The sequence below is a fragment of the Theobroma cacao genome, chromosome 5 (genome assembly GCF_000208745.1).
Source record: "Theobroma cacao cultivar B97-61/B2 chromosome 5, Criollo_cocoa_genome_V2, whole genome shotgun sequence".
Classification (NCBI taxonomy): Eukaryota; Viridiplantae; Streptophyta; class Magnoliopsida; order Malvales; family Malvaceae; genus Theobroma; species Theobroma cacao.
In genome coordinates this window covers 1,313,472-1,330,419 of record NC_030854.1, presented here as the reverse complement: position 1 = coordinate 1,330,419, position 16,948 = coordinate 1,313,472, and the positions used below count along the sequence as shown (strand labels likewise).

The 16,948-nt window shown below is 38.6% G+C and overlaps 3 protein-coding genes and 1 non-coding gene across 4 annotated transcripts; 2 read left to right on the top strand and 2 right to left on the bottom strand.

The window, feature by feature from the left end:
- On the top strand, positions 1-1,967 carry LOC18597666 (aldehyde oxidase GLOX). Its single transcript, XM_018122369.1, has one exon. It carries the CDS (start codon positions 177-179, stop codon positions 1,794-1,796), a length of 1,620 nt encoding a protein of 539 aa, XP_017977858.1. The 5' UTR covers positions 1-176; the 3' UTR covers positions 1,797-1,967.
- On the bottom strand, positions 2,868-7,270 carry LOC18597665 (protein NRT1/ PTR FAMILY 5.6). Its single transcript, XM_007026816.2, has 5 exons — positions 7,182-7,270; positions 6,897-7,061; positions 4,852-5,069; positions 3,928-4,472; positions 2,868-3,852 (listed from the first exon to the last, which is right to left on the bottom strand). Exons 2-5 carry the CDS (start codon positions 7,039-7,041, stop codon positions 2,991-2,993), a joined length of 1,770 nt encoding a protein of 589 aa, XP_007026878.2. The 5' UTR covers positions 7,042-7,061; positions 7,182-7,270; the 3' UTR covers positions 2,868-2,990.
- On the bottom strand, positions 14,626-15,719 carry LOC18597663. Its single transcript, XM_018120700.1, has one exon. It carries the CDS (start codon positions 15,618-15,620, stop codon positions 14,835-14,837), a length of 786 nt encoding a protein of 261 aa, XP_017976189.1. The 5' UTR covers positions 15,621-15,719; the 3' UTR covers positions 14,626-14,834.
- TRNAG-GCC lies at positions 15,814-15,884 on the top strand. The gene has a single exon. It is a non-coding gene; the product is annotated as a tRNA-Gly (tRNA).

Sequence of the window (16,948 nt, the reverse complement as noted above, 5' to 3'; positions counted from 1 at the left end):
TCAGTGAACCATAACTCCCACATGCAGAACAGATTCCCCTCGATCGGACGGCTGGCTTTTATTTTCTTACACTGAACGTTCCCGCACTCTGTACTCTCGAGCTCGTTTTAAAGTAGTGTCTTTTCGTCTCCAGTGTCCACCATCTAACTCTCTCTCTCTCTCTCTTTTCGTTTGTAATGGAGAACTCTTCTTCTTCTTCTCGATGGCTTCTGCAGGTCTTAATTTTCACGACTCTGGTAGCCGTAAGGGCTCAGCTTCCCGGCACGTGGGAACTCCTGGTCCCGAACGCTGGCATAGCCTCCATGCACACGGCGGTTACTCGTTTCAATACGGTGGTTCTTTTGGACCGGACCAACATCGGACCATCTCGTAAAATGCTACCCAAAGGCCACTGCCGTATCGACCCGACAGACGTTATCCTCAAAAAGGACTGTTACGCTCACTCCGTCGTTTTCGATCCGCAAACCAACCACATCCGACCGTTGATGATTCTCACCGACACTTGGTGCTCCTCGGGTCAGTTCCTCCCCGACGGGACACTTCTACAGACTGGAGGAGACTTGGACGGGTTTAAAAAGATCCGGAAATTCGAACCGTGTGAACCCACCGGGTTCTGCGATTGGGTGGAGCTCAGAGACGTGGAGTTAGTTAACGGCAGATGGTATGCAACGAACCAAATCTTGCCGGACGGAACTGTAATCATCGTCGGAGGGAGAGGAACGAATACCGTTGAGTATTTTCCACCGAGGAAAAACGGCGCCATTGAACTGAAATTCCTTGCAGACGTGGAAGATAAGCAAATGGACAATTTGTACCCTTACGTCCACCTCCTTCCCAACGGTCACCTTTTCATCTTCGCCAATAACAAAGCAGTAATGTACGACCACGAGGTCAATAAAGTAATTCGTGATTACCCAGCGTTATCGGGGGGCCCGCGGAATTATCCCTCAGCTGGGTCGTCGGTGATGTTAGCTCTCGAAGGTGATTTTTCAACGGCTGTGATTGTTATCTGCGGTGGAGCCCAATACGGGGCTTTCATCGAGAGGAGTACCGATACTCCAGCGCACGGCAGCTGTGGGCGAATTGTAGCAACTGATCCAAAGCCGGGTTGGGAAATGGAGGATATGCCATTCGGGAGGATCATGGGAGATATGGTGATGCTTCCGACAGGTGATTCGCTGATCATCAATGGAGCTCAAGCCGGGACCCAAGGTTTCGAGATGGCTTCCAACCCGTGTTTATATCCGCTTCTTTACCGACCCGATCAACCGGCTGGTTTACGTTTCATGACTTTGAACCCGGGAAAGGTTCCCAGAATGTACCATTCAACCGCCAACTTGTTACCTGATGGGCGGGTTTTAATAGCGGGTAGTAACCCGCATTACTTTTATAAATTCGCCGTTGAATTGCCGACCGAACTGAGGCTCGAAGCATTTTGGCCGGAGTATTTATCTCCCGATCGGGCCAATATCCGACCCGTAATCGAGGGAATTCCGGAAACGGTACGCTACGGCGAGGCGTTCGATGTTTTTGTGTCGGTTTCGTTGCCGGTTGTGGGAATTGTGGAGGTTAATTTCGCCAGCGCGCCTTTCGCCACACATTCGTTTTCGCAGGGTCAAAGGTTGGTCAAACTTAACGTTGCACCGTCGGTTCCAGAAGACGGTCGGTATAGGATTAAGTGTACGGCGCCGCCTAGTGGAGCGGTTGCTCCCCCGGGTTATTATATGGTATTTGCAGTTAACCAGGGCGTGCCAAGTGTCGCACGCTGGGTTCGTGTGGTTTCTAAAATTGTTTAATTTTTTTAAACCATTACTGTTTTTTTTTTTAAATTTATTTTTAACAAATATTGCAAAGATGTGCAAATTGTATTAGCATTCCAAGCCTTAAAACTTTGAATTGTTTATATACAAATGTACTATTTCTTGTCCAAATCCAAATGAAATGATCCATCATTTATTTTTTGTCAATTATCTTTGTTTTATTCTTATCCTATTGATTCGGGTAAAAAAAAAGGCATTTTAAAATAACAATAACGGTCCAAAATTACTATGCAATGTTGTCTATACTTAATGTTATAAAATACTTCTTTATGGTGTCTGTTGATGTAAATACGGATTCGTGTCTTCTTGTCTTTGGTATCACATATGAAACGAGAAATTAATATGCAATGTTGGGTTTAATTAAAAGTGAAAAAAAAAAATTCAATTATTGAAGAGGAAATAAAAAGTAAAGTTGAAACAAAAGCAATCCGTCACTTGAGGGAAGAAGGGGGACCAAACCTAAATTTATGAAACTTCATTAACATGGCAACAAGAATTCAATTCAGAATTTTCTCCCTTTGTCCCAAATTCTTAAAGATTAGATTTTTAGTTACTTTTCTTCTTTCTTCCCCTTTTCTTTCTTCTGGCTGAGTTACTTTTGGTCAAGGAAATGGAAAATGCCCTTTTGATCTATGGCCAAGTCCTTCCTAGTTTTGGCAAAGACCCCACCTTCACCCACTTGTTGTTAGCATGGGGTTGCCCACTGATAATGTCGAGCAAAAGGGCACTTTACAGCTTTCTACGAGGTCAATGTACCTAAACATCAACCTCTACGATAACGGTCACAAGCAGTTTCTTCAAACCTTCATCAATATATCCTCCATGATTCGTTAGGTTGGTTTGAAACAAGATGTCCATGGCTTGAAACAGGCTAGTACTACTTAGTGTTTCTTTCATGTAAATTTTTTATATTAACATGTCACTTTTACTGGTAGATTATTTATTTTTATTATTAAAATATAGTGTTTATGATTTAAGATTTTTAGTTAATAATGTTAAATTGAACACATGGTGTAAATTAAATAATGAAAATGACATCAAATGAGAGACCAGTAATATGCTAAAATATATTACTAATTTACCTTACTTGAACACTAACTTACTCTAGGAAATGCTAAAAAATAGCATTAATTAGCTTATTTATATAAGCTCAACGAGTTATAATTAATATCAGGCCATTGATCCAGCATTATCATCTTCTTCATTGCAATTAGCTACAGCCAAACTCTGGATGTTTTTGTAAGAGTAACGCTTTGCCAGGAACATATAGACGCACAGGTTGGCCATGGTCATGATTGCTAACAGCCAGTAGAAATTGTCTAAGCGGCTGCTGTTCAAATCCTTGCCAAACCAGCTCTTCCCTCCTTTCTCTGTGACGTGATCAACAAGTGTTATCAGCAGGCTGCTAAGGAAGTTTGCAGCTCCAATCACGCTCAGGTAAAATGCAATGCCTAAGCTTCTCATAGAATCTGGAACTTGGTCATAAAAGTACTCTTGCAGGCCGACCAGAGCGAACCCGTCTCCAGCACCGATGATGACGAACTGTGGTGCTAACCAGAACACACTCATGGAGAGGGAGCCATGTACCGGGTCCTTTTTCACAGCAGCCAATCTCTTTCTCTCGACCAGGGCTGCAACTACCATTGTAGCTACTGAGAAAGCCATTCCTATACCAATTCTCTGGAGGATTTTGATGCCTCGTTCGTTCCCTGTTGTTTTCCTGAGTGCTGGTACGAGGACCTTTTCATAGATGGTTACGGAGATTATCATGCCAATGGCTGCTAGAGAGAAGATCGAGGCTGGCGGAATCACGAAATTGCCAATGTTTCGGTTCATAGTGGCCCCTTGTTTGATGAAGAATGTGGAAGCTTGTGCTACACAAATTCCGAAAGGTAAGGTAGCTAGCCATATGGGAATCATGTTCAGAACAAGCTTCATCTCCTCAACCTTGGTAACAGTTGCAAGTCTCCAGGGATTCTGTTTGTCAATTGAATTTTCATTGTCTTCAATAATGGCAGCTCTGTCAAGGAACCTGAAAGGCACAGCATTAATTAGAAATTGGAGGGGAATTCTATTATCAATATTAAAGACAAAGTATCTATCCTACTTAAGTTTCTTGGTGTGGCACAAAAGCCTCCCCTGAGCCTTCTGTGACTTGGGAACCTCGTACAAGTCTGCAGGATTGGATGGGTGAGGCAGTTTTCTTTTGGAAATGGCAGCTACAAGAACCTGTAGCATTGGCGTCAATGGGCTTCCTGATGGCACCCTGTAACGGTAATATGGCCGTCCAATAATGAAGATCAACAGCGACCAAGCCATAACTAAGGCCAGAATAATATCTGCAGCCCCCCAGTTGACATGGTCTTGCACGTAAACAACCACAGTGACGCCGAATAAGAGTCCACAGCAAAGGCCAAAGTTCCACCAGTTGAAGAAGGACATCTTCTTCTTCCTCTCTTCAGAGTGATCATCGTCAAACTGATCAGCTCCAAAGCTCTCCAATGAAGGTTTATGGCCTCCTGTTCCAATGGAGACCAAGTATATGGCAAGGAAGAAGACCACTTCATGAATCTTCCTAGGCTCATCACACACATCAGCATCGCAGGCCTTTAAGCTTGGCACAAACCAGGACATTGTCAAGAGAAGCAAACCCTGTTTTTTTTTTCCCAATGAAAGATTAGTTAATAAGCAAATTTTCAAACACTGCTTCTGAATATTGTAAACGGAAGAATTCATCGAAAAAGAACAGAATTTCGATGATGAATTTCTATGGGCTAGGCAAAGCCCATGGGGTCAGCTTTTCATGTGATTGTTGAATAAACAAGTCCTCCATCAAACCCAATTGTTCAATGGGCCTATTCAGACTAAGTCCTCCATCAAAACTGTCTAAAGTAGGATTTTAACTTCGACTTATAATATATCTTCTTGATGGTAGCTTTGAACTTATCAGATGTTACTCTTGGTCTTAAGGACAAAAATAAACTGAAGCAATGCTGTTTCTAGAGTGGAATATAACCGTGAATGACATTACCAAAAGGTAGGCGATGCATGAAACCAGAACCGTCGAGAACCGGCCCAAGTATGCATCAGCAATGAACCCTCCAAGTAGTGGCATCAGTGTCGTGACCCCAGCCCAGTAGTTGACGCTCCTTGCTGCTGTCTTGAGGTCTTGGTGGATCACCTTGGTCAGGTAAATGATCAAACTTGTCGCTATCCCAAAGTAACTCAACCTTTCACTGAACTCGATTGCTGAAATCAATATCACATAAGATTAAAAAAAGTTTTACCTTTTTAATGTAGAATTAGTCAGGGAAGAAAGGTAGTACTTGTTATCATCTGGTTCAATGAATCAGTAACTATTACTAAATGTTTATTTGGGTTGAAATCAGAATGCAAATCAGTGTCAAAATAATTGTGATAAAGACTATTCTATAATCTGGGACATGCATGTTCTTTCCCCCTTATTGACCTGCTATGGTTTGAGCTGTTGCTGTGGACCTTAGGCATTTGTTCTTGTTGCAAATTAAAGGCTGCCCTTTGACTGCAGAAAAAGCAGTAGGGCCTTTTCTACAATTCTACTATTAGTTTTCTTAACGTGGACTTAATTACACATACTGAAGAACCAATTATATCAAATTTGCACTGTGCTTAAATCAAACCCCAACTCTCAAGCAAAGAGGGAAAACCAAAACAAAAGTGTTGGAATGTCAAATTTATAGAGGGCAGTTCAAAACAGGAGACCCATTTGCGGAACGAAGGCAGCAAGTCCAAGAAAATTTTTATTTGTGGCACTTTCACTGATCCTAAAGAGTATTCATGCAAGCTCTGTACATGACCTTCGTCTTTGCTTCTGTGTGGTCAGCAGAATACTAGAATGGCAGCAGTGCTGCAGTGGCTCCCCCACCTTCCACCTTTGGTATCTTACTACGTATATTTGACACTATTTCCATAAGCTGATGTATGGCTACCATTTCTTTTGCCCAACTTGAAAACTTGCAAAAATATTCTTCTGTTTGTCACAAGGACCGCATGGATGGGAATCATGTGAAACAGACTTTCTTACTGCTACTTGATATGCTAAATATCAATGACGGTTTATACCTATATTTGGTTTTCTATTCCATTTTATCCACCCTGGCTAGCTACTATAGCATATACCTGAATTTGAACATACATATGTTCTCTAATTTCATCAAGGACTTCAAAGAAATTATCATCATGGTTTATGATCATGCATGCTCTCTCTACCCTTTACCGATTACTATTAATCAAATGATTTGTTTGGAAACTTCTTAACTAGAACATATGACTGTATATTCACAGTCATAGTGAACAAGGACAAACAAGAAATGCGAGGACAAAAAATGGAATAGGTGTGATATATACAAATATCACCTACTGAAACTTTCACTCATTATGCATGTTCAAGAAAGAAAAAGAGAAAATGAAATCATATCATAAATGATGTAAGATGATAATTTTCCTCTATACCATGCACATGATGAATTCTCAGATTTTCATTACATCTACCCAAACAAGTTACTGTTATTTTAACTATAATTAAAGATTATTGGCAAGTTATTACACTCCAAAAGTGACAGCCAGGGTTCTTAATTAGGATCTGGACAAAAACACTGGTTTTCACATGTAAGCAAAAGCAAGGGGGTAATTTCATGCCTTAGCATTAAATCCAAGCTTAGCACAAAAATTTACGGTAAAGCAAGAAGCGGTTAAAGACAACCTTAACTCTTCAGAAAAGATGAAGTGAGATGAAAAAGAACTGCTTAATTGTAAGAAAATGGAGGCAAGAGGATTGGGATTTGTAGCATTGCCAAAGCAAACTGTCAATGGTTTAGGTTAAAGCAATGAAACACCCCCCAAGGAGAAGCAGCAACAGGAAAAAAGAAAAGAAAATTCTTGAAATGACTTTTAATTCCTTTGCCTTGTCTTGGCAACCAAAGGATGGATAAGACACAAAAGAATCAAATCCTCATGGCTGTCCTATTTTTTTATATTATGACATGAAACGATATATATGATAGTGGGGGGGAGGTTTTCTTTCGGTTTATTCCTTACCGATAATGAAGAGGGAGGCTTTCCAAACACCGGTGGAAGCTCGAAGTGGAACTCTTCCTTTATGATCCACAGAAGAATCATAAACCCATTTCTCTTCATCACCAACATCTCTCATTTCTTTTCCTTTTCTCTGCTCCAGAACCATCTTCACTCACTACAGCCTCTCTAGCAAACAAAAGCAGCAAAAAAATAGCAACACAGAATAGCGAAAGAGATACTATGTTTATGCTAAAAAGAGAGGGAAATTAAGAGATGATTTGTGGCAGAAAAAGCTATGCCTGGTACCTCGTTTTATAGTGGGGAAAAGGTTTACTTTGTTGACTCACTGTAGTGCGAAAGAAGAACAGGATAAACTTATCCACCACAACCCCCCTCAGCAAAAAAAAATATAGAAATACAGTGTTAGCTTACATGGGATAAAAACTAGTTCCCTTCTAGAGAAGTTTTGTTTGATGGAAAGAAATATCCTTCCGTCCAGCTGACAACGTCATAGTTATATGATGTATAAAGATGGGAATGGCATCAACACCAAAGTCCCAAAAAAAAAGGAAAAAAACTAAGGTCTATAGGTTAGTGAATGTCCATATCCAAAACTATATTCCATAATCGAAAGCAACAAACTAGCTAGTAGAAAATGTGTTTGTTTCCTTCCAATATGGCTTTGAATAATTGGTCAGCATAAATCTTTTCTCATTTGTCAATTTTTACACCGACAATGTAAGTTTAACCTAACAGTCTATACTTTTATATATATTAAAAAAATACATTAATTTTTCATCCAAATATTTTGATGAATTTTTGTTGGGTTTTTTACGAAATTAATTTTGTATTAGAAAGGTTGGTGTCAAAACTAGAATTCCCAATCCCCCCTTATAGCTCTTGATAGTGTATAATATATATATATATATAGTAGAGGAATGAATTGCTTTTGCAGTGCTTTATGCCCATTAATTTTTATTAGTAAACGAATATATATATATATATATTGTATTTTTTCAGTCAACCAAATTTACTTTTTCATTTTTTTTCCTTCATTGACCAGCTAGATTATATACTAAGGGGGAACTCTTTCTAATTCCTTTATGGGTTTATCCATATCTACTTTACTTACATGTATATATGTTAATTAATATAATTCTTTGGAAAAAAGGAGATATTACTAAGTTAATTTAACTTTCTATGAATATGATTCTGCCAGATACGAATCTCTGGCAAAGTGAGCTTTCTTTTCTAATTTACAAAAGTAATGACAACAATAAGCACTAGGTCTTTTAGTGTCTTCTGTTTATTAAACAAGTTATAATAATTAATTTTTTTGTCTTGTTTTAAAAGAATTTTTGTTTGTGGTAGTAGTTAATACCCCTTCCTCTTAGACCCAAATATTTAATCCTTAGTCCTAAGTTCATGATTATGACTAATAGTATTGATAAGAAATATATATAATCCTAGCATGTGTCACATTTACTCAATCGTCTTAATATTTTAATTGCTAATGATATAATTATTAATATAAACAATTTAAATAAAGGTAAACTCCACTTACATTTCTCGTTATTTCAATTTTTTCCATGTAATATTTTATATATTTTTTTCTCAATTAGCACATTGTGAATAATTTTTTACTCTGTAAAATTACAAAAATACCATTAAACCTAAACAAATAGGTTCACTTTTTGTGAGATCAAAAGTTATCCACAGAGTGTAATTAAAAAAATTATAAGTGTCGTGCGAGAAAAATTGAAATCATAAAAGATGTAAATGGAGTTTTTCTCTATAAATAAACAGTAAAAAACCATTAAAAATTAAAGAACGTGTAAAGTAAAAGATCATTTCCAAAGCTTAATGGCCCATTTTCTTCCCTCCACATAAAATTAAATAGTTTTCTCAACTACTAAAGAAATAGTGACATATTGATATCATGCCTGCTGAAAAGAGAGAAGAAGAAATTGCTGCCTTTTCTAATCAAATCTATATTCTCAGATGCCCTTAGTGGCACCCAGTTATGTCACCTAAATTCCTCCAAAATGGGTGGTTAAGCATATTGGAAATGATTTGTATAGAAATTGCAGAACTTTCACATGTTTGGGTTTGGCTTAAATACTGCAAACTATAGTTTAAAGGTATCTTTCAATTAAGATAGTGTGAGTATAACACTTCATGCATATCAGTGATTTGAAATTGAAGTATATATTCAAGGAAGAAAAAATTGAGTTCTTATTTGTTCATATCAAATTCTTTTAACATGTGAACATTAATGTTTTTTATTAAGAAAAAAAATGTAGTCCTCATGTCATGCTATAATGATCTTTTATCTATCTCTTGGAATCATTAGGCTGAAAATGGAGCAATACTAAATAATAAACACTTGGCCCAAAGAGAACACAAGCCAAAAGATATAAATTAGAGGATGAGTTGAAAAGATCAGACAGATAATTCAACTCTGCAATAAAACGCAATGCCATTATAAAACAACTATTTATTTAAATCTGATGTCAACTGCTTTATATCTCAGAGGCATGAGGGGGTCTGAGTGGCTGTGGTTGATTAAATGGCATAAACCTTTTTCCATGGTGGTCTGAGCACTCTCCCCATAGAACATCATAATTCAACATTCATCAAAGAGATTAAAATAAACAAGAGAGAGTACTGTTAATTACATACTAAAAATGTTTTGACAAGACCAAAATGTGTTCAACTTAACTTAGCAAGCTTTTCAAGAGGAAAGATTGGTGGACTTTATCCTTTGCCTGAACCATTAATTCAACTGAAGCAAAGGATGGTGGGTGTTGTCATGGTGAACTTTCCGTATGCAATATGGACCATGTGATCTTTTTTCTTTTGTCCTTTTTGGGGGGTTAGTTACTCCTTTGATAGTTCCCCTCTTGTATTGGCACATGTCTAGCACTTCATAATCAAACCCCAGGAAAGCTGTGGTTAACAAGAAATGATTTACATGCAGAAAAGAGGATTGGCCCCAGCTGCCAGCATCAATTTTCTTTGAGCAAATTCTGGCAGGTCACCATCTGTTTTTTTCTTTCAAATTCGTTCTTTTAAACTAAAACTGGCAATGAGTTCGACCTTTGATGTTCAAATTTTCGATTCCAAGGTTCAAAATTCATTGTTTCAATAGACCAGCTGTATTTCCAGCCATTGGGGGTATCATTATCATGTAACACATTATGCATGTTCATACGAAAAGGAGGAATTTAAGAAAATATGAGTGCCAATGTCATTATTGACGGATATATTCTGCTTTACTTCTATATGTGCATGGAAGAATTTAACACATGAGCCACATGCATTCATCATGATGTTGCTTTCAAGTAGAAATCCAGAGGGATAGAGGACCAAGCGTTGAGATTTTGTTCTCTCTTTGATTTTATGGACTTATTTGCTCTCTGTACCACAGAAAAAAAAATGGGACCATTTCTAATTTGAGATTCAACAATGGCGGCATTCCCATTTCCAAATTCCAATCACTCTAAAGAGAAGACTTTTAAGTGTTTTGTCTGTTAATAAATTCTGTTGATTTAGTCTATAATCTGTATGATTGCTGTTATTATTTTGACGCTATCATTGAAATTTTAGATGTTCGAACTGACTTTGATCTAAAACGTTTAATAAAATCTAATTTTCGAAACTGAATTGACCCAAAGAATACATCCGCTTGTCATCAATACAGATAAGGCTAAATGCTGAAGTACTTAGATGAATAATCTTCCAGTTTAGCATAACATAATCATTGAAACAGCTGAAGGCAATTCAAGGATAATTAGTGTACTACTTTATGCCTAATGGCCATGATTTGAGACCAAAGTGGCTTTCATCTTTTTCTAGTCTCTTCTCCTGATGTGCTCTGCTTTGCCTCTTTTGTATCTGATAAGTAAGGCTGAGCCAAGGGGTGTCTCCCTGGATGCGGGGGTTGTTGTCTTTCTCTTTCTCTTTGCTCTCCTCTTTTATTTTGTTCAAGTCATGTCTAGTCAATCAAAGCGTCATGATCTTCAAAATGAATCGCTTATTCTTCACGTGCAGATTTGTGATGTTCTTGCATGCTTTTGATTACATTGCCACGAATTCCCAACTTTTGATTGGTGATCTTTGGGGGAAGAAAGGTGTCGGGCAATTGAATTTCCAACATCATTTTCCTCTTTACTTTATAATCCATGGTTGAATATCATAATTTCACGATGAAATTCATTAGCACAGTTTACTAACTCTTTGCTGAATTTTTAAGTCTAATGATGCATGCGGTAAACATGTTTAACTGCACATGTTTTTGCAATTGAATCTCTAATATTATCCAATTGAATTCTTGTTTTTTTATTTTACTCAATTGAGTCATTATCTCGTAACAGAAATATAACAGATGTTATACGTGAAATCTGATGGAACGTGTTAACTAAACACGATAAAAATTACTGACTTGACACCTCCACATTTTGTGTTAATCTCACTTTTTACTGCACATCAGGCAATCAAACAGCAACAAGTGGGTAATTTGGAATCCAAATCTTGTGATTCTTCAAGATTTGTTTGGCAAATTTCCTCCAAAAAGAAAGAAGATTGCTGCTTTAATCTTCTTGCTGTTAAATCGATAAAACAATGACCCATGATCACCAAAAAGGCATCACAGAGGGGAAGTAGGAAATTGCAGGATGAGTCGGCAATGCCTTTAATCAGAAGATAAATCCATCAGGGATTATCCATCAAAATTTCCAGAGAAGAAGACTGTCCCATCAGCCACTACCCCAAGTTCTTTCTTGCCTATTATGCCCACTGCGTTCAGATTGCAACGTCAAGGGATCCCCTTTCGTTTGGTTCCCTAAAGCAATTTCAGTATTACACGGAATAACACCCAGAAACCAAAAAGGAAAAATTACTATGTTTGCAGGGATTATTTAACAAACAGTGTTACAATGACAAAGAATCTTCCTTTTTCACTAAATGCGTTTCCTGTTACTTTGTGGGAATCTACTTATAGTCTATTCCAATCTTCCCTCTGGGTTTGGTAGTTTACTTCTATGGAAGAAATTCCTGATGTATTCATCATCATTAATGTATATGAATGGTGATTGATGATAAGCAAATTGATATTCACGGGCCCAAACATCAGTTAGAAAAAGCAGGTTCACGAACTAAATACACTCAAGTTTTGAACAAGATTGAATCCAGGAGCCACCTTGCTAGCCACAGGACTCCAAACTTCGGAGTTTCAAGGATTTCATGATATTGTAAAAGACCACGTCCGGTTGTAGGAGTATGGTTCATTGCACCAGCTGATGCAGCTACTTGTAGTAAGGCCCTCGACAAGATCTTGACCAAGCTATCCATGCTAAGTGGTTCAATCAGGAAGCTCCCGATGATCAGATCTTGACTAACCTTATAAACTAATCCTAAATAAATTACTGTTGGTGACATATGAAAGTGGCATATCATGATCATGATTACACCTGCCCAGTTTCTTCATAGTGATCAAATAAATAATTGCATCAGCTATAGGCTACAGTTATCAAACTGATATATTCAAGTTCAACTATCTTTTCCACTATTCTAACAGAGCATTCCACAATTCCCAGCTGAAGCCAATGCCACAAGAACATTGGGAATTGGAAAACACAAGTGAAAGAAGGAGAATGATCCGAGTTCTTGTTCTGTCGGCCTGGCCCAAAGATATAACCTAAGAACAAACTGATAAAGCAGATACGCTGATAGATAAGGAAACAGGCCACGAGGGTCACGAGGGCTGACTTGGGTGGGTGTTGAGAGGATGAGTTTGAAAACCCACTAACTATTCGTGCTTGAGGAGTGAAAAGGTGGGCAATGTAAGCTAGAAGTGTGGGTGCTGGTTGACTACGTTGATAAGTGAAGTGTGGACACATTCTGAAGTGCGGGTAGTGCTGCTATAATGATTGGCCTTGATTTTAACAGGTACCAACGGGAAGCTGTTGAAATGGGGTTCGAAGGAGATTCGCTGTCATTTTAGACACAGAAAAGAGAGCAGGCAATCCCTCTTCCAGTGGAATGAAACCTACCAGCTCCAAAGGGCAAGGGCAATGGTTTTATTGGTTGAATGTTTGAACATCATGCCAAGTACGAAGAAGGAATAACTCTAGTGGTAGGATAGATCTATTCTAATAAGAACAAATTGAATTTTCCCTCTATCTACAGTATACATTGAGGAATAAAGGACTGCTCCAAACCATTGACAACTTGTTCAAAAAACAGCAATTTGTTAGTGCCAATTCAACATCTATGAACCTTATCCTTTCAGATTTAGCATCTGCATGCGCGTATATTTACTGATAGAGAAGGATTAGAGATATGTGAGGATGAGTCAACACAAACTCTTCATCCAATATGTGACAGCAAATGAAACAGTAACAAATTTGTGGAAACTTTTTGAGCTTGAATAAGATGGTGACAGAAAATCCTTATGAAAGTTCTAGTTAGCTTTTCTTTCTGTTACTTTGATCTTCTAGAACATGTTGCAATCACTCCAATCCCAGTGAACCTCAAGAAACACAACTCTTCCCAGTAAGCAAGCAGTCACAGTTATCTATATCACCTATGATGGTGACTTGCTGGATTTATAGCAGCAATGTATCACAAACACCTATATGAAAGATGATGTCAGATCTTTAACATGATAAGCCTATTTGTGTAGTGCAAACCTTAATAGCTGCGTTTGTGCATCATATCAACAATTGACCTGCTCGGAATGACAAAGGGTGGAGAAATGCAAAGTCTCCACCATCACTAGATCAAGAGCCAAGTCATCAACCATTTTCACACTTTGCAGGGCCAATAAAAAATCTGAGAGGTCAAATTTTCACCACATTCGTAACATGCTCATCTGAACTACCTTTCCAGCCCATAATACCATTATGATATATCAATCAACAAATATTCTAGTAGACTTGACAATAGCGCAGGATCAGAATGTTTAAAGTTCTTCAAAATACTATGTATAGAAATACTTGTGGTGCATTTCAACCTGTGAAGACCAAGTGATTTGCAATAATTCTGCAGCTGCTCAATCTCATCTCTCCATAATCTAATAACTAACACTACATCACAGAAGTAGTGGACTAATATATTTCTACGTTGGTTATGACTAGTTATCTAGGACCCTGTCCTGTTTAAATTTTCAGACCTCAAATTTTCGTTCAAAACAGAGGCTACATTTCTCCATAATGAATTAATGGAAGAGTAAAGCTTAAACTTCACTTGGGAATTTGATAGATTTCACACACAACCCTACTCATCATTTGAACCTCTAGATGATCAGCATGTAGCAATAAGAAACATTGGTATGACTCAATTCAGTCAACCACGTCAAGAAATTCAAGTGAGCTTCAATTCATTACCTACCGATCAAAGCAATTTGCAGATGCAACAAGGTCAAAATCAGAACAAATTTCAATCAAATTGGTAATTTCTACATTGGAATGTTGGCTCGTTATCTTTAATCCCTTTACTTCATCTACTTTTGACAAGATTGATAAAGAAACAAGCCAGAAAGAAAATTGCACTTGGGCATGGGGATAAATTTAAGTGAGAATGCTTATAATTCATAGATTACTACCGTTTAAGTTTTGATAAAGCATAAAGCACTCGATCAAAACTTTTAGCTGCTTGAACTTATCTACTCTAAATACTGAACTAAGACCAAACTTGCATCAGTTTCAGCATACAAAAGAAAACTAGAGATGGTAAGGAATTTTCAGTGAATAACTAATTATCATTATTTGCATTCAATATAATATATACAAATGTACATTCAACATTGTCTCATCCACCAAACACAATAAATTGCAACACCTTTAAAAGCATTTCATCCAGGAAAAAGTGAGACAATTTGGAGAAGAAGAAGAAGAACATTACAAAATAAAGCACTGCCTATCTACCTTGCTGCCTAGAGAATCTTACCAGTCTCAGTCATTTTTTCTTATTAATCCCATAACTCCCATCTCTTTGCAAGCTCACATCATAAACCTCAGACTTCAAATTACTTCTCTTCTCATCAAAACTACCCTCCCCAGCAGCATCCAACATTCTCCTCATCCCTTTCCTCCTCCATTTAACACCGTTCCTTTTCCCATTTCTCTGTGAATTACCATCTTCATTCTCGGTCTCCTCGCTCTTATTATCAGCCAAATGCTTAGCATTTTCATCACTCTCTCTACTTCTCAAATACGGTTTAACACTATGAACAACCCCTTTAGGAAAAAACCTTGCGGAAGGCAACCCATCAACAGTGTCAAACAACTGGGGCCCATCTCTGTCACTCCACATATCGAAACCGCCAGGTTTCTGGAATCTGTCAGCCAAGACTTTAACTTGCTCGTCAGCCGAAACGGAGAACAAGTTGGGTGCTTTTTCAACGACTTCCCAGGGACGTTCAAGTTCGGAGACGGCGGCTTGGAGCTCGGCTCGTTTGCGTATCTCATAGATGTGGCGTTCACGGGCAAGTCGGGCTTTGAGGAGTTGCTTGGCTTTCTTGGCTTGCATGCGTTTCCATTGCCATTTGGATACTCCACCTGGGTAAGTCCTGGGGCCACCTCCCATGCGGATTACAGTGTTGGGTCGGGTTGGGGTGTGGAGGGAGAGGCTGGAGAGTTTTGTGTGGAGGAAAAGGGGAGTTGGGAAAAGGAGGGATTTTGAGAAGGAGAGGCTTTGAGAAGTGGCCGGGATTGAGAGTTGCATTTTCAGGATTGACGACATTGAATTTGGAGAAAAGAAAGGAGTAAAAAGACTGATCTTTTGTGGCCTTGGGGGGTTTTCAAGAGAATCAAGGAACAAATTGGCAACAGCTGCCTGAAGCACGGTACAAGATTGGATCTGTGGTTTGGGGCGAGCAGGGATTATCCATGAATACCATGAATATTTAGAGACTAGAGGTGTTTGATATCAATGAGCACCAGTGGTCTAGTGGTAGAATAGTACCCTGCCACGGTACAGACCCGGGTTCGATTCCCGGCTGGTGCAAAGAAGTTTTTTTCCATTTGATTCTCATCTTACTCTTCTGATTGAACTAGGGGATGCCTGTGTGATTAAATTATATCAAAGAAACAGCCGAAAAGGAGATTGACAGTGACTGAATTACTTGTATGTCTTACAAAGGTGGTTGAGCAGCGCCATTCGCAATCTCTTTGTTCCTTGTTTTTGTTACTACAAGCTAGCTACACCTTTCTTGCTTTGTCCCTTCTCTTTAACATGGTGCTTCAGTCACCATGATAGCATCATGTGAAGCTTCCAGGTTAGAAAAGGATAAAATTCTTCATAGTTAGTCAAAACTAGGTGACTCCCACAATGTGAAGTTGCACACTAATTGTAACCTGTCTGTCAACATCGATAACTTCAATTGGACTGGTTGGGGCGGGATAGAGTTGATCCTGGATTATAAGGAAGGGCAAAACATGTTCCAAACACAAAAATTATTGGTGCTCCAGGGCTGAGATCAGACCTGTAATGTGCCATCTTTCGAAGCATAATAATTAGCCGAGGGTCTGTGGCCATGTCAGAGGAGCTGTAGTTTCTTGTCAAACGAAGGAAGCCATTTGCAATCGGAGAAACAGAAGCTAATTATATTGTTCGTTTGGTTTGATTTAGGAAGGGTTCCAATTCCAAACTTGACAACAGGGTTCGTTGAGGCTATTACTGACTGAAGTTGCCTTATTAGGGAAGAGTTTCAAACATTTAGAAATTGAGGTTAGACGCGTGATGGTTCTTGATGTGTACTGTATCCTGTACGGATTGAGCTGGATTTCATTAACTTGGATCCGAGACCGGTGGAAAACCAGATCATATTTTACCTGACAGCGAGTAAATTTATCCCAACTGGGCAAAGACCGCTTCAGGTGATGATAGTCAGGCCTCCATCAATCCCATTGCACGTGTAATTGCCCCACTGGAATTGACCATCACCATGCAATGAGCTGGCACAGGATCTCCAGCAAAACAATTTTGGGTTAATTATGGTTTGGCAACCTAATGCAAGCTCATGTTTTCTAATAATTCTGAAGACAGTAAACTGACAGGACCTTCCTTAT

What these genes read in the sequence shown, in the direction of transcription:
- LOC18597665 (XM_007026816.2), bottom strand. Translation starts at nt 7,041, where the DNA reads ATGGTTCTGGAGCAGAGAAAAGGAAAAGAAATGAGAGATGTTGGTGAT. An exon ending in AGCCTCCCTCTTCATTATCG is followed by an intron (nt 5,070 to 6,896) that starts GTAAGGAATAAA and finishes TATTGATTTCAG; the next exon opens with CAATCGAGTTCAGTGAAAGG. An exon ending in TGCCACACCAAGAAACTTAA is followed by an intron (nt 3,853 to 3,927) that starts GTAGGATAGATA and finishes TGTGCCTTTCAG; the next exon opens with GTTCCTTGACAGAGCTGCCA.
- LOC18597666 (XM_018122369.1), top strand. Translation starts at nt 177, where the DNA reads ATGGAGAACTCTTCTTCTTCTTCTCGATGGCTTCTGCAGGTCTTAATT.
- LOC18597663 (XM_018120700.1), bottom strand. Translation starts at nt 15,620, where the DNA reads ATGTCGTCAATCCTGAAAATGCAACTCTCAATCCCGGCCACTTCTCAA.